We start from the raw sequence: 23,089 nt of genomic DNA on the forward strand, positions 1-23,089 counted from the left end.
ATTTGTATATCTGGTAAAGAGGAAATTTCAAAGAAAATATTTTTTAATATCCCTGTGATTTTTCTCCAGTGTTGATCTTCAAAATGGCAACCCATGGAGCGAGACCACCTCCATGGCGTAACAAGCGCAGATTCTCAAACGAGTCCATACAAACTACGACCATGGCTAAGCAGACTTTGGATGCAAATGTGTGTGCCACTTTAACCAGCATGATTATCTCATCTGCAGTCATCTGTGTCTAATCTGGTCTGCAATGCTATGGTAAGGGTGATATGATGTTGGTCCACATGAATGATGGCAAAAGGAGGCATTGCAGTAGGAACTCCACTCAAAGTACTTCCATTCTCACTCATTCCCCCAGCCCCCTCATCCAGTAACCGACATTTTGCCTGGTCTCCTGATGGCCGCCTTGTCCCCTGCACACACCTAAGACAGGGGCCTCAGGGGCTCTAACACCCAGAGGACATAAGGTTATAAGATCATAAGATTTTAAGAAATAGGAGCAGGGATAGGCCTTCGGCCCCTCGAGCCTGCTCTGCCCATTGATAAGATCATGGCTGATTTTATTTTTATTGTGGCCTTAGCTCCACTTTCCTGCAAGCCTCTTGTCTTTCAAAAACCTGTCTAACTCAACCTTGAATGTATTCAATGATCCAGCCTCCATTGCTCTTTGGGGATGAGAATTCCAAAATCTAACTACTCTTAGAGAGACAAAAATCCTCATCTCTGTCTTAAATGGGAGGCAAGGGGAAACATCCTCTCAGCATTCTGTCAAGTCCCCCAGAACTGTATATGTTTCAATAAGATCGCCTCTCATTCTTCTCAGATCCAGTGAGCATGGGCCTAATCTGCTTAACCTTTCCTCCTAAGACAACCCTTTCATCCCAGGAATCAGCCAACTGAATCTTCTCTGAACTTTTTCCAATTGCAATAATATCCCTGCTTAAGTAAGGAGAACAAAACTGTACATAACTGCCCAGATGCAGCCGCACTAAGGCTCTGTAGCAACACTTCCTTACTTTTATGCTCCATTCTCCTTGCAATAAATGCTAACATTCCATTTGCCTTCCTAATTTTTACTTGCTGTACCTGCATGTTAACTTTTCGTGATTCATGTGCCAGGACACTCAGATCCCTCTGTATCACAGGGCAACATTTTCCAGTCGGCGAGCGGGGGCAGGGCCAGATCGCCGACGCGTAAAATGACACGGGGTGACATTGGGTGTGTGTCCCAACGTCAACCTGCATCATTTAAATTTTCAGTTTGGCAGGCTCGCAGCCAACTCGGCTACATGCCCACTGAACTGACAATGGCCTATTATGGCCAGTAAAATACTAATTAATGAACTTAATATGCCTGCCCGTCCAACCTGAAGGTTGGTGGGCAGGCGAGGAGCCCAGGCAGCCTTCGGATAATGCAGGAAAACCTCATCCATGGGCGGAATGAGGTTTCATGTAATATTTAAAATTTCACAAAAATTTTTAAATAAAAGTAATGGACATGTCCCATCTCATGTGACAGTTTCACATGAGGGGACATGTCCTTAAATTTTTTTCTAAATTTAATTAGGCTTTTAAAAGTAACTCTGATCTCCCTGAGGCAGCACCTTGCCTCCGGGAGATCTGTGTGCTCTTATGTGCGCACGCGCAAAAGAGCGCACTCCTGGCTCAAGGAAATCCCAAACCCCGTCCAGCACAGGGAGCGCACTGTGCTTCTGGGTGGATGTCACACTGGGCGGGCCTTAATTGGCCCGCCCATGTAAAATGGCGACGTGCCCCTGACCGGGAACCCGCCCGCTCCCGCACAAACCCCCCGACGGGGTCTCCGCAGTCTCTCTCCATTTAAATAATATTCTTCCTGCCAAAGTGGACATTTTCACACCTCATATTCCATCTGCCAAAATTTTGCCCACTCACTTAACCTACCTATATCCCCTTGCGGACTCCTAGTGTCCTCTTCACAAGTTGCTTTCCTATCTGCCTTTGGGTCATCAGCAAATACATCTACCATTGCTCAGACTCTTCATCCAAGGCATTACTATAGATTGTAAAAGTTGAAGCCCCAGCACTGATCCCTGTGGCACTGTTTGCCAACCAGAAAATGACCCATTTATCCAATTCTCAGTTTCCTGTTCATTATTCAATCCTCTATCCATGCCAATCTATCAGCCCCAACACACAAGGTCTTATTTTGTGGAGTAACCTTTGATTTGGCACCTTATCAAATGCCTTTCAGAAATCCAAATACACATCTACTGGTTCCCTATTATCCTCACTGCCTGTTACTTCCTCAAAGAACTGTAATACATTAGTCAAATACAATATCCCTTTCACAAAACCTTGTTGTTTCTGCCTGACTGTATTATGATTTTCTAATTATTCTGCTATTAGCTCCATTGACAATGTCAGGCTAAATGGTTTACTGCTTTCTGTCTCCCTTGTCTCTTGAATAGAGAAGTTACATTTGCGGTTTTCTAATCTACTGGGGCCTTTCCAGAATCCAGGGAATCTTGAAAGAATTCAACCAATGCATCCACTATCTCTGCAGCCACTTCTTTTAAAACCCTAGGATGCAGGCCATCAGGACCTGGGGACTTATCAGCCTTTAGTCCCAATAGTTTTCCCAGTAACCTTTCCCTAGTGATTGTGATTGTTTTAAGTTCCTCCCTCTCTATTTTCGACTATTCTGTGATGCTTTTTGTACCTTTTACAGTGAAGACTGATACAAAATACCTAATTCAACATTTCCCATTATTAATTCCCCAGTCTCACCCGCTAAGGGACCAACACTCACTTTAGCTACTCTTTTTCTTTTTGTATACTTGTTGAAACTCATACTGTCTGTTTTTATATTTCTAGATAGCTTTCTCTCATACTTTGCTGGTTTCTAAAATTTTCCCAATCTTCTGACCTACCACTAATCTTCGTAGCATTATACATGCTTTCTTTCAATTTGATGCTATCTTTAATTTCCTTAGTTAGCCATGGATGGTGCATCCTACTCAGAGTCTTTCTTTCTCAGTGGAATATACCTTTAAGAGTTATTAAAAAACTCCTTAAATGTCTGCCATTGCTCCTCTATCATCCTACCTTATAACCTATTTTCCCAGACCACTTTTGCCAACTCTGTCTTCATACCCTTGTAATTGCCTTTATTTAAGCTTAAGACACTAGTCTTAGACATGTGTTGACTAGTCATAATCACCATAATTGTAAATCTCATTAAATATTCATTGAAATATTATAAAGCTCATTCAAGATAAAACATTAATCTCCAGTAGTCAGAAAGATCTGCTTCAATAATTCAACCTTGTGTCCTCAGGATTTATCAGCACATTAGTTTGAAAAACTGAGATTCATTTAAATGACTTTAAACCCATTCAGTGGATTACCTGCACAAACACAATTGCTTTGTTTATGTGTCTTCTTGGTCTTAAGAATCCGTTTTATTTCTTTTGCAAACCTGATGGGATCATCCCATGGTATGTATGTGGACTCAAGTCTTTCAGCCAAGATGTCTTTCTTCTCTTCTAATTCTCCACTCTCTTTTACTTTGGTGAACTTCATGCTCTCAAACACAAACTGCTTGAAGGCTCTTGCTACCTCAGAACTTCTCACGTTTTCTAAGTGAAATAATACATATTGCAACCTGTCCATTAGATCATTCACACAGAAGAACAATTGTAATGATTATCTCAGCTACAAGAATAAAATTACTTAGACTTAATATCATAAATCCCCCAAGTATTTTCAAAAATTAAGAATCAGTGTTGCAAGAGCAATAAAAACGATGTTCTGGATTTTCATTGAGTTTATCACATCGAAAAGTTTCAGTAATTCATACAATGGATTACTTTTTGAAGTACCATGACTGTTGTTAAATATGCACACACCATTGTCATTCTAGGGTAGTAATGTACCATAACCAGTAATGAGACGAATTAACCTGATTCTTTTGGGATATATGTTGATAGAGAAATGTATGCTTGGATATCATTAAGACCTTCCTAATATTTGAGCAATGCCATTGCATCATTGATGTCCATCTGAACCATCAGAATAGGTACATAGGACCTCAGCCTCATTTTGAGAGCAGCACCTTTGATAATGTATCACTCCCTTGGTACAGGAAGGAGGTATCAGCTTAGATTACAGGACTTTGTAACTTAAGCTTCCTGATGTGGAGTCTTGCCCACTAGGGGCACAAATTGGGAAATCATGTGCACACTGTCCACAACTTTCTAGTCAGTCATAAAATTGACAGACAAGTTCAGATCTTGACACTGAAAATGCACAACTTCTAACCCAAAGGCGAGAATGCTACCAACTGAGCTAAACTGGTATACACACCTAAAATGAAACATACCTTCACAAATATAGTTCATAATGTTAAGAGAAGAAAAAAGTTTCTTATCAGCATGCTGTGCTGCTGTAACTGTCGGAAACCTTGTTTATGCGTGTGGTTTTCACCATAATTCTGTCAAAGTTCTGGAAACAGCTCGAAACAAATTCCCAACCAAGATTTTGGGTGAGTGGAAGTCTAGGATGTCAGCTAAAGTCTGGTATTATAATCCATCTTGGAGATCAATTTGCATATTGAGCAGCTGTACAAGCATTTACAATTTTTACTAACATTTTAAGCAGCAATAGTGGAAGAATTCTCCTCAAGGCCTGGTGAGGGGGTTGGGTGGTTCCAGCAGCGTGGATTTCCACCCCTCCATCCAAATTTTTTCCCAACCCTGTCCCATTTTCCTGCTTGGAGTTCAATGGATGTGACAGGAGCTTTCTAGTGGGATTCCCACTATCAAAAGAGAGGCCATCAATACAACTGGGATAATTCAGATGAGAAGCGACAGCAAGGGATGTTAAAGGGGCAGAAACACCCGAAAGATCAGAATGAAATCTCCCATCAGAAGCTGCTGAGGAGTTCAAGGCCTTCAAGCAGGACAGTGTTTGGAGCTGAATGGAGGAAGAGGAGATGACTACAACACCTTTTCCATCCACTGGGGGAACTTTATCATCACTTTCCCAGCCCTAATGCCACTTTCCACATACCAGCTCTGGGAAGTGCTGGTAACTGGAGTCGATGTGAGGTACCAGCACACAGGCACTGCATCTGCCACTATGTGCATGTGGTGGGCAGGCAAGGTATGGTTAATGACAGGCTCATGTAGGAGGGAAACAGTACCACAATCTTCACCACAATCATACCTAATTTTGGGCTAGATATCTAATTTGTTGCCCACATATGTAATCTGCAGTGAATCAATTTCATAGAGCATTAGTTTGGTGCGTAATCAAGGGCAGCAAAGACGTTAATCAGTTGTTGAGAACAGGTTCTCAAATTGTACTGTGGGAATTTAGAGTATGAAAGCAGAACACGTACATGTGAAAGTCTTTTATATTGCCTTCTTGAATCTGTAACCCATTTAAGATGATTAATGCTTTCGCTAAAGTAGCAGAGAAGAATTTCAGATTAAATATTAAGCATTGTTAAGGATAAAAGAGTACAAGGAGAGCGGCGGAGACACAGGATAAAAGAGCACGAGGAGAGCAGAGACACAGGATAAAGGAGTGCGAGGAAAGCGGCGGAGACATAGGATAAAAGAGCGCGAGGAGAGTGGCGGAGACATGGGATAAAAGAGCGCGAGGAGAGTGGCGGAGACACGGGATAAATGAGTCCAAGGATAGCAGAGACACGGGATGAAAGAGCACGAGGAGATCAGAGACGCGGGATAAAAGAGCGTGAGGAGAGTTCCAGGGAGCAGAGTCGGAGGGCAGAGTTACAGACCGGTGAGTATAAAAGCCTCACCTCGGGGATTCACGGACCTCGGGTCTTAAAAAAAAAATTAAATTAAAAGTGGCGTCATGGTAAATCTGTGACCTGATTGGCCAGTAGAGAATCTACACTGAATTTGAAACTAAAACATTGTTAAACTAATTAAACCAAATAAAGTTATCACTTCATTAATAAGTAGAGGGTATCTAGACCAGAATCAGGGGACTACTGTTCTTAGAACTTAGCATTTATAGTAGGAATCCAGCCCTAGGGAACGTATAATTAATAAGGAGTCAATAAACAGTTATTAGATTTAAATTAATTTATTAAATAGTTCTAGAAATGGCAGTTGCTGGGGTGAAGTGCTTCACCTGTGGGATGTGGGAAATCTGTGACGCTTCAAGTGTCCCGGACAACTACATCTGCAGGAAATGTAGCCAATTGCAGCTCCTCACAGACCGCATGGCTCGGTTGGAGCAGCAGTTGGATGTACTTAGGAGCATTCAGGTGGCGGAAATCGTCATTGACAGAAGTTTTGGAGATGTGGTCACACCCAAGGTACAGACAGATAGATGGGTGACCGCTAGAAGGGGCAGGCAGTCAGTGCAGAAATCACCTCTGGCTGTCCCCCTCTCTAACAGGTATACCATTTTGGATACTGTTGGGGGGGGGGGCGGCCTATCAAGGGAAAACAACAGCAGTAGCCAGAGCAGTGGCACCACGGCTGGCTCTGTTGTTCAGCAGGGGGGGTCAAAGCACAGAAGAGCAATTGTCATAGGGGACTCTATAGTCAGGGGCTCAGATAGGTGCTTCTGTGGTTGTGAAAGAGACACCAGGATGGTATGTTGCCTCCTTGGTGCCAGGGTCCAGGATGTCTCTGATCAGGTACGGGACATTCTGAAGGGGGAGGGAGAACAGCCAGAGGTCGTGGTACACATTGGTACTAATGACATAGGCATGAAGAGTGACAAGGTCCTGCAGCGGGAGTTCGGGGAGTTAGGCAGAAAGTTAAAAAACAGGACCTCTAGGGTTGTAATCTCAGGATTACTCCCTGTGCCACATGCCAGTGAAGCTAGAAATAGGAAGATAGTGCAGCTGAACACGTGGCTGAACAGATGGTGTAGGAGGGAGGGTTTCTGATATCTGGATCAGTGGGATGTCTTCCGTGGCAGGTGGGACCTATACAAGAAAGACGGGTTGCATCTAAACTGGAGGGGCACCAATATCCTGGCTGCGAGGTTGGCTAGTGTCACTCGGGAGGGTTTAAACTAGTATGGCAGGGGGGTGGAACCAGAGCACGAGGTCAGCAGGTGAAATAAATGACTGGGAACCAGTGAATATGGCCAGTAGGACTAAGAGGAGGGGCAGGCAGGGAGAAATTACTGAACACAGTGGGACTGAGGGGTCTGAAATGCATTTGTTTCAACGCGAGAAGTATAACAGACAAGGCAGATGAGCTTAGAGCTTGGATTAGTACTTGGGATTATGATGTTATTGCTATTACAGAGATTTGGTTGAAGGATGGACAGGATTGGCAGATAAACGTACCAGGATATAGATGTTTCAGGCAGGATAGAGAGGGATGTAGAAGAGGTGGGGGAGTTGCACTGCTGGTTAAGGGGAATATCACAGCTGTACAACAGGAGGACACCTCGGTGGGCTCATGCAGCGTGGCAATATGGGAAGAGTACCGGAATAGGAAGGGTGCAGTCACAATGTTGGGAGTTTACTATAGGCCTCCTAATTGCCGGCGGAGGATTAAGGAACCGTTATGTAGGCAGATTTTGGAAAGATGTAAAAGCAATAGGGTTGTTGTGGTGGGTCATTTTAACTTTCCCTATATTGACTGGGAATCACTTAGTGCTAGGGGTTTGGATGGTGCAGAATTTGTAAGGTGCATCCAGGAGGGCTTCCTGAGACAATATCTGGATAGTCCAACTAGGGAAGGGGCAATACTGGACCTGGTATTAGGGAATGAACCCGACCAGGTGGTCGAAGTTTCAATAGGGGAGCATTTCGGGAAAAGTGACCATAATTCAGTAAGTTTCAAGGTACTGGTGGATAAGGATAACAGGAGTCCTCGGGTTAAGGTGCTAAATTGGGGGAAGGCTAGACTGGAGGCGGATGTTTGAGGGCAAATCAACAACTGACGTGGGGGGCTTTCAAACGTCAGTTGATAAGAATTCAGGACCGGCATGTTCCTGTTAGGATGAAGGATAAGCATGGCAAGTTTCAGGAACCTTGGATAACGAAGGATATTGTGAGATTAGTCAAAAAGAAAAGGGAAGCATTCGTAAGGGCTAGAAGGCTGGGAACAGATGAAGCCCGTGGAGAATATAAAGAAAGTAGGAAGAAACTTAAGCAAGGAGTCAGGAGGGCTAAAAGAGGTCATGAAAAGTCATTGGCAACCAGGATTAAGGAAAACCGCAAGGCCTTTTATACATATATAAAAAGCAAAAGGGTAGCCAGGGAAAGGGTAGGCCCACTCAGGGACAGAGATAGGAATGTGTGTGTGGAGCCAGAAGAAATGGGAGAGATAGTAAATGAATACTTCTTATCAGTATTCACCAAAGAGAAGGACTTAGCAGTCGATTGTCAAGGGAAGAGTGTGTAGACAGCCTGGATCATGATGAGATCAAAAAAGAGGATGTGTTAGACGTCTTGAAGAATATTAGGTGGATAAGTCCCCAGGGCCAGATGGGATCTACCCCAGAGTACTGAGGGAGGCAAGGGAGGAGATTGCTGGGGCCTTGACAGAAATCTTTGTATCCTCACTGGCTATGGGTGAGGTCCCAGAGAACTGCAGAATGGCCAATGTTGTTCCATTGTTTAAGAAGGGTAGCAGGGATAATCCAGGAAATCACAGGCCGGTGAGCCTTACGTCAGTGGTAGGGAAATTATTGGAGAAGATTATTCGTGACAGGATTTACTACCATTTGGAAGCAAATGGGCATATTAGTGAGAGGCAGCATTGTTTTGTGAAGGGGAGGTTGTGTCTCACTAACTTGATCGAGTTTTTCGAGGAAGTGACAAAGATGATCGATGATAGAAGGGCAGTGGATGTTATATACATGGATTTCAGTAAGGCCTTTGACAAGGTCCCTCACGGCAGACTGGTGCCGAAGATAAAGTCGCACGGGATCAGAGGTGAGCTGGCAAGATGGATACAGAATTGGAAGACAGAGGGTAGCAGTGGAAGGGTGCTTTTCTGAATGGAGAGCTGTGACTAATGGAGCTCCGCAGGGATCAGTGCTGGGACCTTTGCTGTTTGTAGTATACATAAATAATTTGGAGGAAAATGTAACTGGGCTAATTATTATGTTTGCAGACGACACTAAGGTTGGAGGAGTTGCAGATAGTGAAGAGGATTGTCAAAGGATACAACAGGATATAGATCGGTTGGAGACTTGGGCGGAAAAATGGCAGATGGAGTTTAATCCGGACAAATGCGAGGTAATGCATTTTGAAAGGTTTAATACAGGCAGGAATTATACAGTAAATGGCAGAACCCTTAAGTGCATTGACGGGCAGAGGAATCTGGGTGTACAGGTCCACAGGTCACTGAAAGTGGCAAGGAAGTCAGGAAGGCAAATGGCATGCTTGCCTTCGTTGGCAGGGGTATTGAGTATAAAAGCTGGGAAGTCATGCTGCAGCTGTATAGAACCTTGGTTAGGCTGCACTTGGTATATTGCGTGCAATTCTGGTCATCACATTACCAGAAGGATATGGAGGCATTGGAGAGGGTGCAGAGGAGGTTTACCAGGAAGCTGCCTGGTCTGGAGGTTATTAGCTATGAGGAGAGGTTGGAGAAACTTGGATTGTTCTCACTAGAGCGATGGAAATTGAGTGGCGACTTGATAGAAGTTTACAAAAGTATGAGTGGCATGGACAGAGTAGATAGTCAGAAGCTTTTTCCCAGGGTGGAAGAGTCAATTACTAGGGGACATAGATTTAAGGGGAGAAGAGAAAACTATAGAGGAAATGTGCGGGGCAAGTTTTTTACACAGAGGGTAGTGAGTGTCTGGAATTCGCTGCCACAGGAGGTGGTGGAAGCAGGTACGATAGTGGTGTTTAAGAAGCAGCTTGACAAATACATGAATAGGATGGGAATAGAGGGATATGGACCTGGAAGTGCAAAATGTTTTAATTGATGGGCAATATGATCAGCGCAGGCTTGGAGGGCCAAAGTGCCTGGTTGCTGTGCTGTACTTTTCTTTGTTCTTTGTTCATTCATTTTTCTAGCATCCTACAATGTGATTTCAGGCTGAGTTGTAGCAAAACTGGATTGCAATTTTCATTATTTACAAACACACTTCTCCCAGATTTGCACGAAGTGCGGAGGTGGGTGTGAAAAAAGTGGTTTTACCTGCTGGCCCCAACGGTGGATTTTCGCGCCCTTTGTGGTGCGTCGCACCTCATTAATAATGCATTCAATGAAAGCAATCTGGATAGCTGGTGGGCAGGCTTGGATTTCCCCGCCACGCCATGACCTCAGCACTTCCTCACTTGGGTGCCATGTTTAAAGTGCAGCCCTACTTCATGTCTACAGACCAGGACTGCTCCAGGCGACAGATGGCCCTGAAAGCAAAGGAGACGGCAGACTCCAAATTTAGTGACGCCTCTTTGGGGTGCCTGCTGGATGCTGTGGAAGGCTGTCGCAATGTCTTCTGCCCCTGCTCTGGCCACAAGAGATACAACAGAATCACCAGTCCCTGGGAGGCATGGGTAGCAGCTGTCAGTGCCACCAGAGCACAGAGGAGGTCAGCCATCCAGTGCAGGAAGAGGATGAATGATCTCATCTGTTCTGCCAGGGTAAGTCAACCATCTCATCACCCTCAAATCTCACACTTGCAAACTCATCACACATCCACAGGGATGTCAGGCCTCGGACAACACCACTAACTCTCACACACCCTCACATTTCCATCAGGCTCATAGCTTCTGGAGCTCACGTCCTCGTCCTGCCCATGGCTGCACTCACCACATGAACATTCCACACAGTGTCATGCATCCTGCTCACACTCTCTCCATCTGTTTTCATGAAAGAGAAGCTGGCCCACAACAGCAGGGATAGATCTCAGAACAAGAATGGAGTGGCCCACATTAGTCCCCTCAGTCACTTTGAGGAGCGTGCCATCTGCCTGATTGGTGAAGATGTGGACTGTGCCTGTGGCAATGGTGAAGTCAGCGGCGAACACCCTCGTGAGGATCCTGCACCACACCATCCCTCTCTCAATGCAACTGTGAGTGCTCTCTTTCCTGATTTTGACTCTGCTGCCATGCACTAATTATCTCAACTTTGGTTTGCAGATAGCTCTATCCAGTAACGCCCTCAGCCAGCCAGTCCTTCAGCTTCATCCAGGTCCTCACCTCCAGCAAAGAGGGCACCTCCACGGAACAGCCTGAAATAAGCAGCATGGAAGACCTGTCACAGCACTTACTCACACCCTCCACCAATGCAGAGACACACACCTCGGTGAGACCTTGGTCTAGAGCAGCTTGGATTCACAATCTGGTGGTCACCACAAGAACACATGTCCACAGCCGGAGGAGGCAGGTTCAGCTGAGCTCCCCAGCACTCAGGGGACTACTGGGGAAAAGGCATCTCTGAGGTCCGAGTCAGATAAGCCTCTGGATTCAGCCTTCCAAATCATTGTGGAGAGACAGCAGAAGGTAGGGGATCATCACACACAGCCCTCGACAGAGTGGTACACAAATTGAAAGAGTGTGTCTGCCTGCTCTCTGATGAAGTGGTGCTCACATGTGCACATAAGGAGGTCTTCAAGAGATGGATGGTGGACACGATGGAGACCCTGGTCCACCAGAACGCGGAGATGCACTCAGACCTGCAGCGTATCGCAGTAGCCATGAGTGAGTTGTTGCAGTGGCAACGCAAGAGGGAAAATGGGGCACCTCAAAGTCCCCCTATGTGCCCCTTCCCCTCAAGGAGTTAGGCTGGGGCCCTTGGGCCTGCAAAGAGTGGAGGGTAGGCAGGTGGACACCCCTGGGTAATCCACTCAGAAACCTCAAAAGTTGTCCACTCCCTCTGAGTACCCTTTGCCTGTGACCCCTTCAACCTCATACTCCGTCACCACAGAGGGAGCAGTTGGCCCACAGGAGAACAGCTAAAGCAAGCTGGGGACCTCAAGGCCTCAGCTCTCCAGAGAGTGCATGCTGAAGTCATCAGAGGCAACAGGGCCAACCATTGCACAGGCTTTCTCCACCCCTGTTGCAGATGTCAGGGCAGCTCCTAGAAGAAGTGTAGGCCTAAAAAAGTTAAGAACTTCTGATCACATGTGGTTGCATGGGTGGACACATTTTGTCACTGTAAAATCTGAAATTAGATTCACTGAATAATGTGTAATGTTATCTTTCAGCTTCATTGACAGGCTTCACGAGTCCTTCCACTGCATCCTCTCCATTAGCAGTTCAGCTGCAAGCAGCTGGACCACGAGTGATTCTGAAAGGAAATGTGTGTGGCAGGGCCTTTCAGAGCCTCGTGTAAGCACTCTCCCATGTACCCAGAGCCTTCATCGTCACATTCACTTCACCATCCTGAGCATCTTCAATGCTGCCTGCTGGGTTTCTCTCTCAGTTGTCCATCTGAGCTGACATGCATCTCCACCCACCCACTCATTACACTCCCATGCAGCCAGACACCAGGCTCTGCTCACTTTCAATTTCGACATGCATGGTAGTAGTGAGGTGTACTGTTAGCTCCCCATCCTTCCCCCAGTCACCCATGTCCTTTCCTCCATCGCTGTCGACCCCCTGGCATCACCTTAAGCGTCCCCACCATCATCTACCGGCCCGGACCTTTGTTTTTCCAGGATGTCCAGGAGAACGTGCATGTTCCCTACCTTTCTGACAATCCCACCCTCATCCACGTTGACATCACTGACCTCCTCCTTCCCACCCCCAGGGTCTGTGTCTGGCCTCCAAGTCTCCACAACCATCCTCACCATCACTTCTACTACTACCAACGCACCGTCACCCTCCCACCCTACCGGCTCCCTCTGCTCCCTCTCATTCTCACCATTCCCTCCTAACACTCCTACCCTAAATTCACTCCTCAGAAGGCAGTCATTGACTCCACAGGCCCCTCTCTTGCACATTCACCTGGACATCTGCTCCCCCCAACTTACTCCCTCCTCTGTCCTTACTCCCTCCTTCCCACAGACACCTTCCACTCCCGGACACCTCCCCCACCCCGAGCTCCGTCAACCCCAGCCCAGACACCAACCCCACTGGACACCTTCCGCCTCCGAACTCCTTCCCCCCTCTGAACTCTCCTCCCTTACACCTTCCTCCCTCATTACATCTACCTCCCCCCTTGTTGCATTCTCCCCAGTTACAGCCTCCTCTCCCTGTACTCCCTCCTCCCCCTCCTAACCTAGACCGTGATGTTCTAAACCAGACGTGAGGCATCATGTAGACCTCCCACCTTCTGTGAGCTGCTTCGCATATCCATGAGAATCCACCCAGCATGCGATTCATGTGTTCCTCCAAGGACCAGTAGCTGTAGGGCTCCAGAATCATCGTCTCCTCGGATGTTTGCAGTCTGAGCAAGGTTCTAACAGTAAGTCCTGACTTCTGCACGTCACACCTGCCCCCCACCCCCTCCACTCAAACACACACACTTACCATCGGTGCAATGGTACATAAGCTCCTGGATACCGGCCAAACGTTTAGCATCAACCTCAGGCAAAGGATAGGGAAAATTAAGCAACTTCTCCAATGGCAACATTTTCATCATTTCCTGTTCGACCTTGGCAGGGTCAAAGCCTTCTAGTATCTAAAACGGGAGTAAAACTCAGATCATTCAATTTCTATTAAAACTGTTTTAGACCAATAAATGTGAGTGGAGAAAAGGAGAAAGCAATCAGAACTCATTAATTTTGTTTCTTTTCAAAATAAGAGGTACAATTCTGCTTAGAGCACAGGTAGTAGTTTAAAAGAGAGTTTTTGTGCATAGATCAAACCAATTTCCAAACCTGCTATGCAACTTGCACACACCAGCAGTGCATATCAGGAAATTTCCTATCCCTGTAATTATCTGTCAATTAATATTAAGAGACATAATATACATATTTATATACTTTAAGGCAAGTCCATAAAGATAGGAACTGGCTTCTTAATGGGACTGACTGCCATTGGGAAAATTATATAGCAGAGCATATCTAAGGAAACCAGAAAAGCATTAGGTATATCGAGACATATGTCGTTGAATTGTTACATACAAGAGTTGGAGCCCAATGTTTCTAAATCTGTCGATGACATTTGAGTCTCATTCTTCTAGTACCTGCCCCAATGACAGATAAATCCTGCTTTCCCTCAGCACTGCTGTATACTGCTGGTGATTCAATCTCCCTGGTAATACAACTTGGTGTGATAACTGCTCAGAAGGCTTTTATTTATTTATTTTATTGCATATAAATTAACAGATGTACTGTATTGGATTGATTTACTGAATGAAACACAAACTTACTGATTGTCATCTTAACAGCTGAACTCTTGCTTTTGCAAATTATTTTGAAATTCAAGGGGGAAAATTTATGCAAGTACAGTTGCTAATGTCAGTGGAAGTGCGAGGCGTGCCTGCTCCTGCCCAGTCCCATGGTCCCCTTGTGATTAAGTGCTGGGCATCCAATTAATAACCGAACTGCCAGCAAATCAAAAGCCCAAGATTGGAAGTAAGGTGATAAAGAAGGCAAGTGCTGGGAATAGGGAAAAGCTGCTGTTAGGCAGGCTAAACCTCTACCAGCAGTATGCAGCAGACTAACAGAAGGGGTGTATTTGGAAGGCAGTGAGCATTGCAGGTGTACTGAGTGAGTAACAGCTGTAGACAGAGGGGCCACCGCCGTCCTTGACAGTCCAACTCCTCCTGAAGTACTCGCCGTGACTGTTCAGCGTCTCCACTTCCTCAACCACCGGTAGAGCTAGTGAAAAGGCCATACACCTGCTTACCTGGCGCAATGACTGAGGCACGGGCACAGGCAGCCCCATAGTTTACTGGTCACTCGCTGCATGCCCTCCTCCAGACTGTGACTGAATGGTGGGGGGTTTTCCTCCCATGGGACGGAGAGAAAACGCATTCCTGCCTGACCAAGCAAACATGGATGGAGATGGCAGGGGAGGTCAGGAGCCATGGAGTTGTCCATAGGACCTGGCCACTGTGCTGCAAAAGGCTGAATGACCTCCTCCACCCTGCAATATAAGTGAGCACCCTCACTGTCGAAGCAGATGCACAGCTATGGGAGGTGGTATACATGTCTTGTATGTGGGAGGGGTTAGCCAGGACAGTATTGGGTCTGTGCATCCACAATGACAACTCAAGGATCCATGGCATCCTGCAAGGCTTTGGGGGGCTGTGGGAACAAACCAAAGGGGTTGATCCCTCCACATACGGAGCTTTACCTTGAAAAAGCTCTGCTCTTTGGGATTTCTGTTTGTCTCTTTTTACCTTGCTTTTAGCTTAACCTAACACAGACCTTTATTTTGTCCCTTTACACACACACCCCTTGATCAAAACCTATTATACTTCTAACTTTTCTCAGTGTTGATTAAAGGTCATCAGCCCGAAGTGTTAACTCTGTTTGTCTCTCCACAGTTGCTGTCCAACCTCCTGGGCATTTTCAGCATTTTTGGTTTTTATTTCAATATTGACCCATTGTCCTCAAAGGAGACGAGGGCCCACAAGACGTGTGTCAGGGCAAAAATCGATGGCAGAGTGCCAAATCGAGCCATCCCAACAAAGACGACATCCTGAATCTGGCCTCTCGAGAAAGCCAGATCATTTGGATGAGAAAAGGCCAGACTTAGTGCCGGGGGCGGTGAGCATCCGAAGAAATAATTTTTGGCTCTTGGGGGGTCAATGGAATGTATCCGGGACAGGGGTAGCAATGGTTGTGTGTGAAGCAGTGGCTAGGGATGTGACAAGTAACAATATTGGAACTTCTCTGTGAGGTGACATATGTTGGACGCCCAATGGGAGGTGTGTGAAGATCTGGCAGAAATTCTATAAGATATGCATGCCCTGGCAAGGACAGTGGAGGAGTCTATACAGGTCATGAGCATTGTGATCTCATCTACACACATGGCTTCCTCCATTGAGAAATTGGCAACTCTCCTGGAGAGCCAAAACCAGCAGCACATTCAGGCAATATTGGGTATGTGTGCATACTTGCAAGTCATCGCACTGAGACCAAGTTCGAACAGGCAGTGCCAATATGAGAGGGGATGAGTACCTGGAGTTTCCATCAGGTCCCCGTCCCGCTCAGGTAAACAGAGTTTGGACCTCTTGATAGTGGATGAGCATCCAGAGGCTGCTCTTAGGGCTCTTCTGATGGCAACAGTGCCTCCTCCACCCATCTATCTGTGACACCAGCACCTCCGGGTGCCATGGCAACAGAAGAGAAACCTACAACAGGACAGGACTCACTCAGAATATCAGGGCCCTCACAGCCTCTGGCGACGAGAGGACGCCTGCCAAGATCCTCCAGGCCAATGAGGCATCAAGGTCAGCAGCCTGCCTCCAGTGCAGTTGGCAGCAAAGGGTGAGCACCACAGCACAGCATGGAAAAAGGAATGAAGAAGTCACTGTAGACATACATGGATTATCATGGGCACTTGTTCAGTGTGTTAGACTGAGTATTATGTTGTTGTGATCCACTTCATTAAATAATTGTCACCTATAAGGACGGTGTAATAATTGAGATGGGTTTCATGCCTATATGATAGTGATAAGGACAGCAAGTCTATGGCAGCTTCCACTAGGCCTCAAAGATTTTCACAAAGAGAGGCATAATGATGCAAGCCTTGGGGTTATTCTAAGTACCCTGCCAATCGGGGTTGATGAAAGAATGATGTGGTTTCATTACTGCATGTGGCACTAGGGTTCCAGATGTTTCAGTGAACTATCTCATTGTCACATTATCTGTGTCTACCTGGTATCCAATCTCTGCTGCCCCTCATGTGGTATGACATGCTGGTCTGTATCCTGATGTTCCCCATCTGATTCACTGTTTGATTCCTTATCTGAGGAGGCTCGACAACAAAAGTTGCCCTCAATCGCCAGTTCATCTCTCTGCTTCGAGTCCTCATGACCCTTCGACAGAACTTGAGTTCGAGTCCAAGAAAGAGTTGAAATATAAGCTGGTTTAAGGTGTGTGTGTGTGGGGGGCGGAGAGAGAGAGAGAGAGAGAGAGAGAAGTGGAGTGGGGGTGTGGTTGTAGGGACAAACAAGCAGTGATAGAAGATCATCAAAAGATGTCAACAACAATAGTACAAAAGAACACATAGGTGTTAAAGTTGGTGATATTATTTAAACGAATGTGCTAATTAAGAATGGATGGTAGGGCACTCAAGCTATAGCTCTAGTGGGGGTGGGGAGAGCATAAAAGATTTTTAAAAATCCATTCTTAATTAGCACATTCGTTTAGATAATATCACCAACTTTAACACCTATGTGTTCTTTTGTACTATTGTTGTTGACATCTTTTGATGATCTGCTTCTATCACTGCTTGTTTGTCCCTACAACCACACCCCCACTCCACTTCTCTCTCTCTCTCCGCCCCCCACACACACACCTTAAACCAGCTTATATTTCAACTCTTTCTTGGACTCGAACTCAAGTTCTGTCGAAGGGTCATGAGGACTCGAAACGTCAACTCTTTTCTTCTCCGCCGATGCTGCCAGACCTGCTGAGTTTTTCCAGGTAATTCTGTTTTTGTTTTTGTTTTGGATTTCCAGCATCCGCAGTTTTTTTGTTTTCATCTCTCTGCTTAGCCAAGTTGTGCAGCACACAGTAAATGACATCGATCTGCAATACCCAAGTCAGTGCATACTGCAGAGTACCAGTCAGGGCATCAAAATCGCATTTTTAGAAGACCAATAGTTCCCTCAATAACAGCCCTAATGGAAGCATAACTTGCTTTATACCGTTCCTCTGCATCAAAACATGGGTGCCTGACCAGTATAATGATCCGCTTCTGTAACTGGTAGTCCTTGTCACCAAGTAGTCAACCAGGTGGTGCAAAGAGCTGTGGCACCCGGGAGTGCCTGAGGATATAGGCACCATGGCTACCGTGTACTACGCAGATACGGCACACACACAAAACAGATGGTCTCCCCAAGGTAGAGGAGACTGCATTGGGAGCAGGGAATGCAGTAGACCAAATTGAAGGAGATGCAAGTGAAGCGTTGCTTTACCTGAAAGGAGTGTTTTAGCCTTTTGATGTTGAGGAGGGAGGAGATAAAAGGCCACGTGTTTCACCTTCTGCGGTTGCATAGGAAGGTGTCATGGAAGGTGGGTGAGGTGTTGGGAGCGATGGAAGAGTGGACAAGGGTGTCCTAGAGGGAACGGTACCTAAGGGATGCTGAAAGGAGGGAGGAAGGGAGAGGGGAAGGTGTATTTGGTGGCGGTATCATGTTGGAGTTGGCAGAAATGACAGAGGATCATCCTTTGAATGGGGGGTGAAAAATGAGGACAAAAGGGACCATCCCTGTTAAACAGTATAAATTTAATCACATTCCTACTTCTATTTATCTCTGAAAAAAGGTCATACAGACTAAAAATGTTAACTCTGTTTCTCTCCCACAGATGTTGTCAGACCTGCTAAGTTTTTCCAGCATTTTCTGTTTTTATTCCCTCACCTCTAATGCAATTTCAACTGCAGCCTTCTACTTTACACTGTCTCCTTCACTTCAGCCCTTATATTCCGTCTTTGTGCTGCTGTTGACCCTGCTGCAATTGTCTCCCCACCCTATGCAGTCTATGCAACCAGTATTAAATTACGCGACAATGAAAAATCAGTCAATTGAGTCGCTGATTGACTGAAATACTTTTCACTTGGCCTTTATCGGATGAGTTTCCAACTTTGTAACCTGCCCACCTTTCGTATTATTGCAATCAGACATGATGATATCAGGAGCTGGAATACACGTCACAACTGATTTCACACTGTAGCAGGAAGGACAGCCATGCGAACTGTGAGAGCAAAAATTCTTCCCCAACTTACTAAATGTGTTGATACCTTGTAGTGTCCTCCAAACAAACAGCTATTCCAAATAAAGGTGCCTATGCCTGGTAGGTTTCATTACCTTTTGCTACTGTAAGGTGTTTAAAATTCTAACATATAACTTTGACAGACTTGACAACTTGCTGACAAACAGAACCCATTAAGGCTGAAGCCTGAAAAACGGTCCATTCAACTGCATTTCCTAAGATGGAAACACAGATACCTTTGACTCATGCACACACAAAATTAGGTACCTTCAGATGATGTGTTCGCCATGTCACGGTATCATGGAGATTAAGAAGCAAGGGCTGTTTAGGCTCTTGACGTGATCTCTTTTGTTCAGATTTTTTCAACTCTTCAATCATTATCTGTGTAATATCAAGCGAAAGGATATTATGTTCAAATCAGGATTAATTGTTTATGATCTACTAGTGGTTGAGAAGTTCGATGTACTGTTGAGGTGAATGGAATGTGTTAGTAAACAAAAATAGGAATCCTGGTCATAATTTTACTGGGTCAAGGTATATATTTATATTTTGAAGATCAAAAGAAAGACTGTATAATAATAGAAATCTGATTTTAAAAATTCATTTACAGGATGCGGGCTTCGCTGGCTAGGCCAGGATTTATTGCCCATCCCTAATTGCGCTTGAGAAGGTGGCAGTGAGCTGCCTTCTTGAACTGCTGCAGTCCCTGTGGTGTAGGTACACCCACAGTGCTGTTAGGGAAGAAGTTCCAGGATTTTGACCGAGCGACAGTGAAGGAACAGAGATATATTTTCAAGTCAGGATGGTGAGTGGCCTGCAGGAGAACTTGCAGGTAGTGGTGTTCAAACATATCTGCTGCCCTTGTCCTTCTAAATGGCACTGGTCGTGGGTTTGAAGGGTGCTGCGCAAGGAGCCTTGGTGAGTTTCTGCAGTGCACCTTGTAGATGCACCTTGTAGATATACACTGCTGCCACTGTTCGTCGGTGGTGGACGGAGTGAATGTTTGTGGAAGTGGTGCCAAAAATGGGCTGCTTTGTCCTAGGTAGTGTCAAGCTTCTTGAGTGTTATTGGAGCTGCAAGTAGAGAGTATTCCATCACACACCTGACTTGCATCTTGTAGATGGTGGAAAAATATCAAAAATGTACAGATAGGTGGATAAACAACTAAACAATTAAAAGAGAAAGCCAAACTAAAGGTAAAACTCTTCATTAGAATGGAAAACCTTGCGGCAGGGCAGTGTGGCAGTGGCAGGGTTGAGGGGTCATGATACTCCAGCGTGATGACCAAGCTTAAAAACAAAAAAACTGCGGATGCTGGAAATCCAAAACAAAAACAGAATTACCTGGAAAAACTCAGGTCTGGCAGCATCGGCAGAGAAGAAAAAAGTTGACGTTTCGAGTCCTCGTGACCCTTCGACAGAACTTGAGTTCTGTCGAAGGGTCATGAGGACTCGAAACATCAACTCTTTTCTTCTCCGCCAATGCTGCCAGACCTGAGTTTTTCCAGGTAATTCTGTTTTTGTAATGAACAAGCTTGATGGACAACTGAGTCTTTTCCTGTCTGTCAATTTTATATGTTTTATTTACTGTTATTTCTGGACTGACTTTATATGTCTACAGATGTAAATTTCATGTGCAACTTCTGGTATTTGGAATCCATTTATTATTGGATGGGAGTCAAATTAGTCGATAACAAGAGAAGTGCAAACACAAATATATTTTTTGTTATCTATCTGTAATTTAGTGGAATAGGAGAGGGTACCTGTTGTTCATTCTTGAGTACAGATTTCTGTACATCTGCTTGTGGCTCAGGACCTTCCTCACTTGGCTGAGGATTATCTTCTTCAGTCATGGCAACCTAAATGTATCAAAATAAGAGAAACTAATGCTAAAAAATGGGTTTTAAACTCTGGTTACATTAATCATTTCTAATTATACTTAAAAATTTTGTACTTGACTACAGTCAATGCTCCACTTCGGTTTCATTCTTAAAAATACATAATTACATTTTCATAGAAAGAAGATGCTCGTATTTAGCACCTTATCACTTCTCTTAAGGCTTCCTAAAAGCTCTTCATAGAGCAACTTACATCAATACAACAACTTTAATGTAAAGCATGGCCTAAAGGAGCTCACAGAGACAAGAAGGAGTGAAACAATGGAGGGTTATATTGAAATCAAGAGTTAAAAATTTTGTGAGCCAATGCATATCAGCAAGGGCAGAGGTGAAAGTAACTTGTGCAGATCAGGGTATGTGCATCATTCACATTTGTTACTTTTGAAATTGCTTTTGAAATTACATTTGAAGTCTAATTACTGTTGCTCTGTACATTTAACTGTAGAGATGATCTCAGGTTTTATTCCATACAAAAATTAATAAAAGAAGTAAAGATACATACAAGGAAGAAGGGAACAAGCATCAGCATTCAAATGAAGAAAGAATCAGATCTTATGACTTGCCTGGTCTCTCATGTCATCCTGGAATGATGGTTGTGTGGATGACTCATTCATTGGCTTTTGCAGGAGCTCCTTAAACTCCTCAATTATTTTCTGTACAAAAGTTAAGAGTGGGAAAATATTATCCATGAATCAGGATTATTCATTTTCATGTTATTCCAATTTCAGGACACCATTAATTACAATAAACACAAAATTAGTAGGATCTTGCAAACATTCACTAGGACACAGGGTGGAATTTTCTGCTCCCATTGGTGATGGGCGTGTTTGGTGGTGTAAGTGGACAACATGGCGAGAAAGCCAAAAATTGGTTTTTACGCTGTTGTGAAACCAGTTTGCTATCAATGGCCAGCTGCATTTCCTGCCACCGCACATCAGGAACCTAATTTCAATACTTTAGCATCTCATTATAAGCCCTGCTGGCCGGTATCATTCCCCCACACTAGATCATCCAAGCATGCTGATGTGTTTCACAACTGTACTTGGCATGCTGCACTTCGCTTGAGACTCGAGGTTTGTTTGCCTACCTTGCTTCGAGCAGCTCTCAGTCATCAGCGCCAGGCTTCGCAGGTAACACCACATCAATTTTAGGGGGGCTCACCGGCAGGTCTTTACCCACCAGACCAGCCGTAAGGTGGGGGTAGCTTTTCATTGGCGGCAGGGCTAGGGCTTGCTTGGGGAAGGGGGAAAAGTGGCCTCAGGCAAAGGAAGAGGCTGCAGGGCGAGGGCTATACTGGGAAAGAGGGGTATCTCAGGGTGTGTTTGGGGGCACATGTTGATCTGTGCAAGTAGCCTTAAGATGATGAGGGCTGAGGAGGCAGTCTCCAGAGTAGGCGCGGCCAGATGGAGATGTGAGGGTGTGTGTGAGAGAGTGAGTGGTGATGTCCTTTGAGTTGGCAGTGAGTGAGATGCCAGTGACTATGTGATGGCCTTGTGAGGATGTGAGTTTAGAGTGATGAGATGGTTGTCTTATCCTGGCGGCACAGATGAGATCATTCATCATCTTCCTGACTGGATCGTCAATCTCTTCTGTGCAGCATTAGCACTGACTACCACTGCCACCGCCTCCCAAGCCGGAGTGTGAGATTGCTGGACCCTCTGTGGCCAAAGCAGGGGGAAGACATCCAAAAACCATTCCACTGATGGTCAGTGACCTCTTCTTTGCTTTCAGGCTCATCTTCACTGGAGCAGTCCTGGGCTGCAAGCATTGAGAACTGTGTGTGTGGCTGCAGTTTAGATATGGCACACAGAGTGAGGAAACGGTGAAGTAACGGTGTGGTGGGCGATTCAGACAGCGTGTTTCCTGTGGTTGCATACTTAATGAGGCAGGAAGCAGACAATATGGCGTGAAAAGCCACATTGCTGCTGATGGGCAAAATGTTGTTTTTCATGTCTGCTGCCACACTTAGTGCAATTCTGGGACAATTCCACCCACAGGGAGGACTCTTAAGCGCCTTAGTCTCCAGCACAATGATAGGAACTATTTTGGATCAAGAACTGACTTCCTGGTTGCTCTTCGCAGAGCAAACCAATTAAGAGCCCATCTCCAGGCTTCCTGACTAGTTAGGGAGGGTGGGTAGGATGACGAAGACATTTTGTCAGAGGGAGCGGCATTTTTCAGAAAAGCTCAGCAGATGGAAATGTGAGGGGGTGTGTGAGAGAGTGAATGGTGATGTCCTTTGAGTTGCCTTTGATTTTTCAGGCTGCACCTCCAACAGGAATGGAGAGGATGGCTGCCCTCAACTCCCTCCACCTCAATCTCTCACTCTTTCCTGGAGATCCAGCTGAGGGAGCTGAGGAGCTGATAGCAGTGAGGTGAGCTCTCTCAAGGACAAAAGGAAGATGA

At 45.4% G+C, this 23,089-nt stretch overlaps 1 protein-coding gene across 1 annotated transcript in view; it reads right to left on the bottom strand.

Moving 5' to 3' along the window:
- Positions 1 to 23,089, bottom strand: part of spag17 (sperm associated antigen 17) — a 327,444-nt gene that overhangs the window by 225,298 nt on the left and 79,057 nt on the right. Inside the window, exons 14-18 of the mRNA XM_041210903.1 lie at positions 21,247 to 21,336; positions 20,549 to 20,644; positions 19,054 to 19,167; positions 13,424 to 13,574; positions 3,393 to 3,623 (exon numbers count right to left, since the gene is read on the bottom strand). Of these exons, the coding sequence (XP_041066837.1) occupies positions 3,393 to 3,623; positions 13,424 to 13,574; positions 19,054 to 19,167; positions 20,549 to 20,644; positions 21,247 to 21,336 (682 nt within the window). The remainder of the gene's footprint in view (positions 1 to 3,392; positions 3,624 to 13,423; positions 13,575 to 19,053; positions 19,168 to 20,548; positions 20,645 to 21,246; positions 21,337 to 23,089) is intronic.

Source organism: Carcharodon carcharias, chromosome 18 (assembly GCF_017639515.1).
Source record: "Carcharodon carcharias isolate sCarCar2 chromosome 18, sCarCar2.pri, whole genome shotgun sequence".
Classification (NCBI taxonomy): domain Eukaryota; kingdom Metazoa; phylum Chordata; class Chondrichthyes; order Lamniformes; family Lamnidae; genus Carcharodon; species Carcharodon carcharias.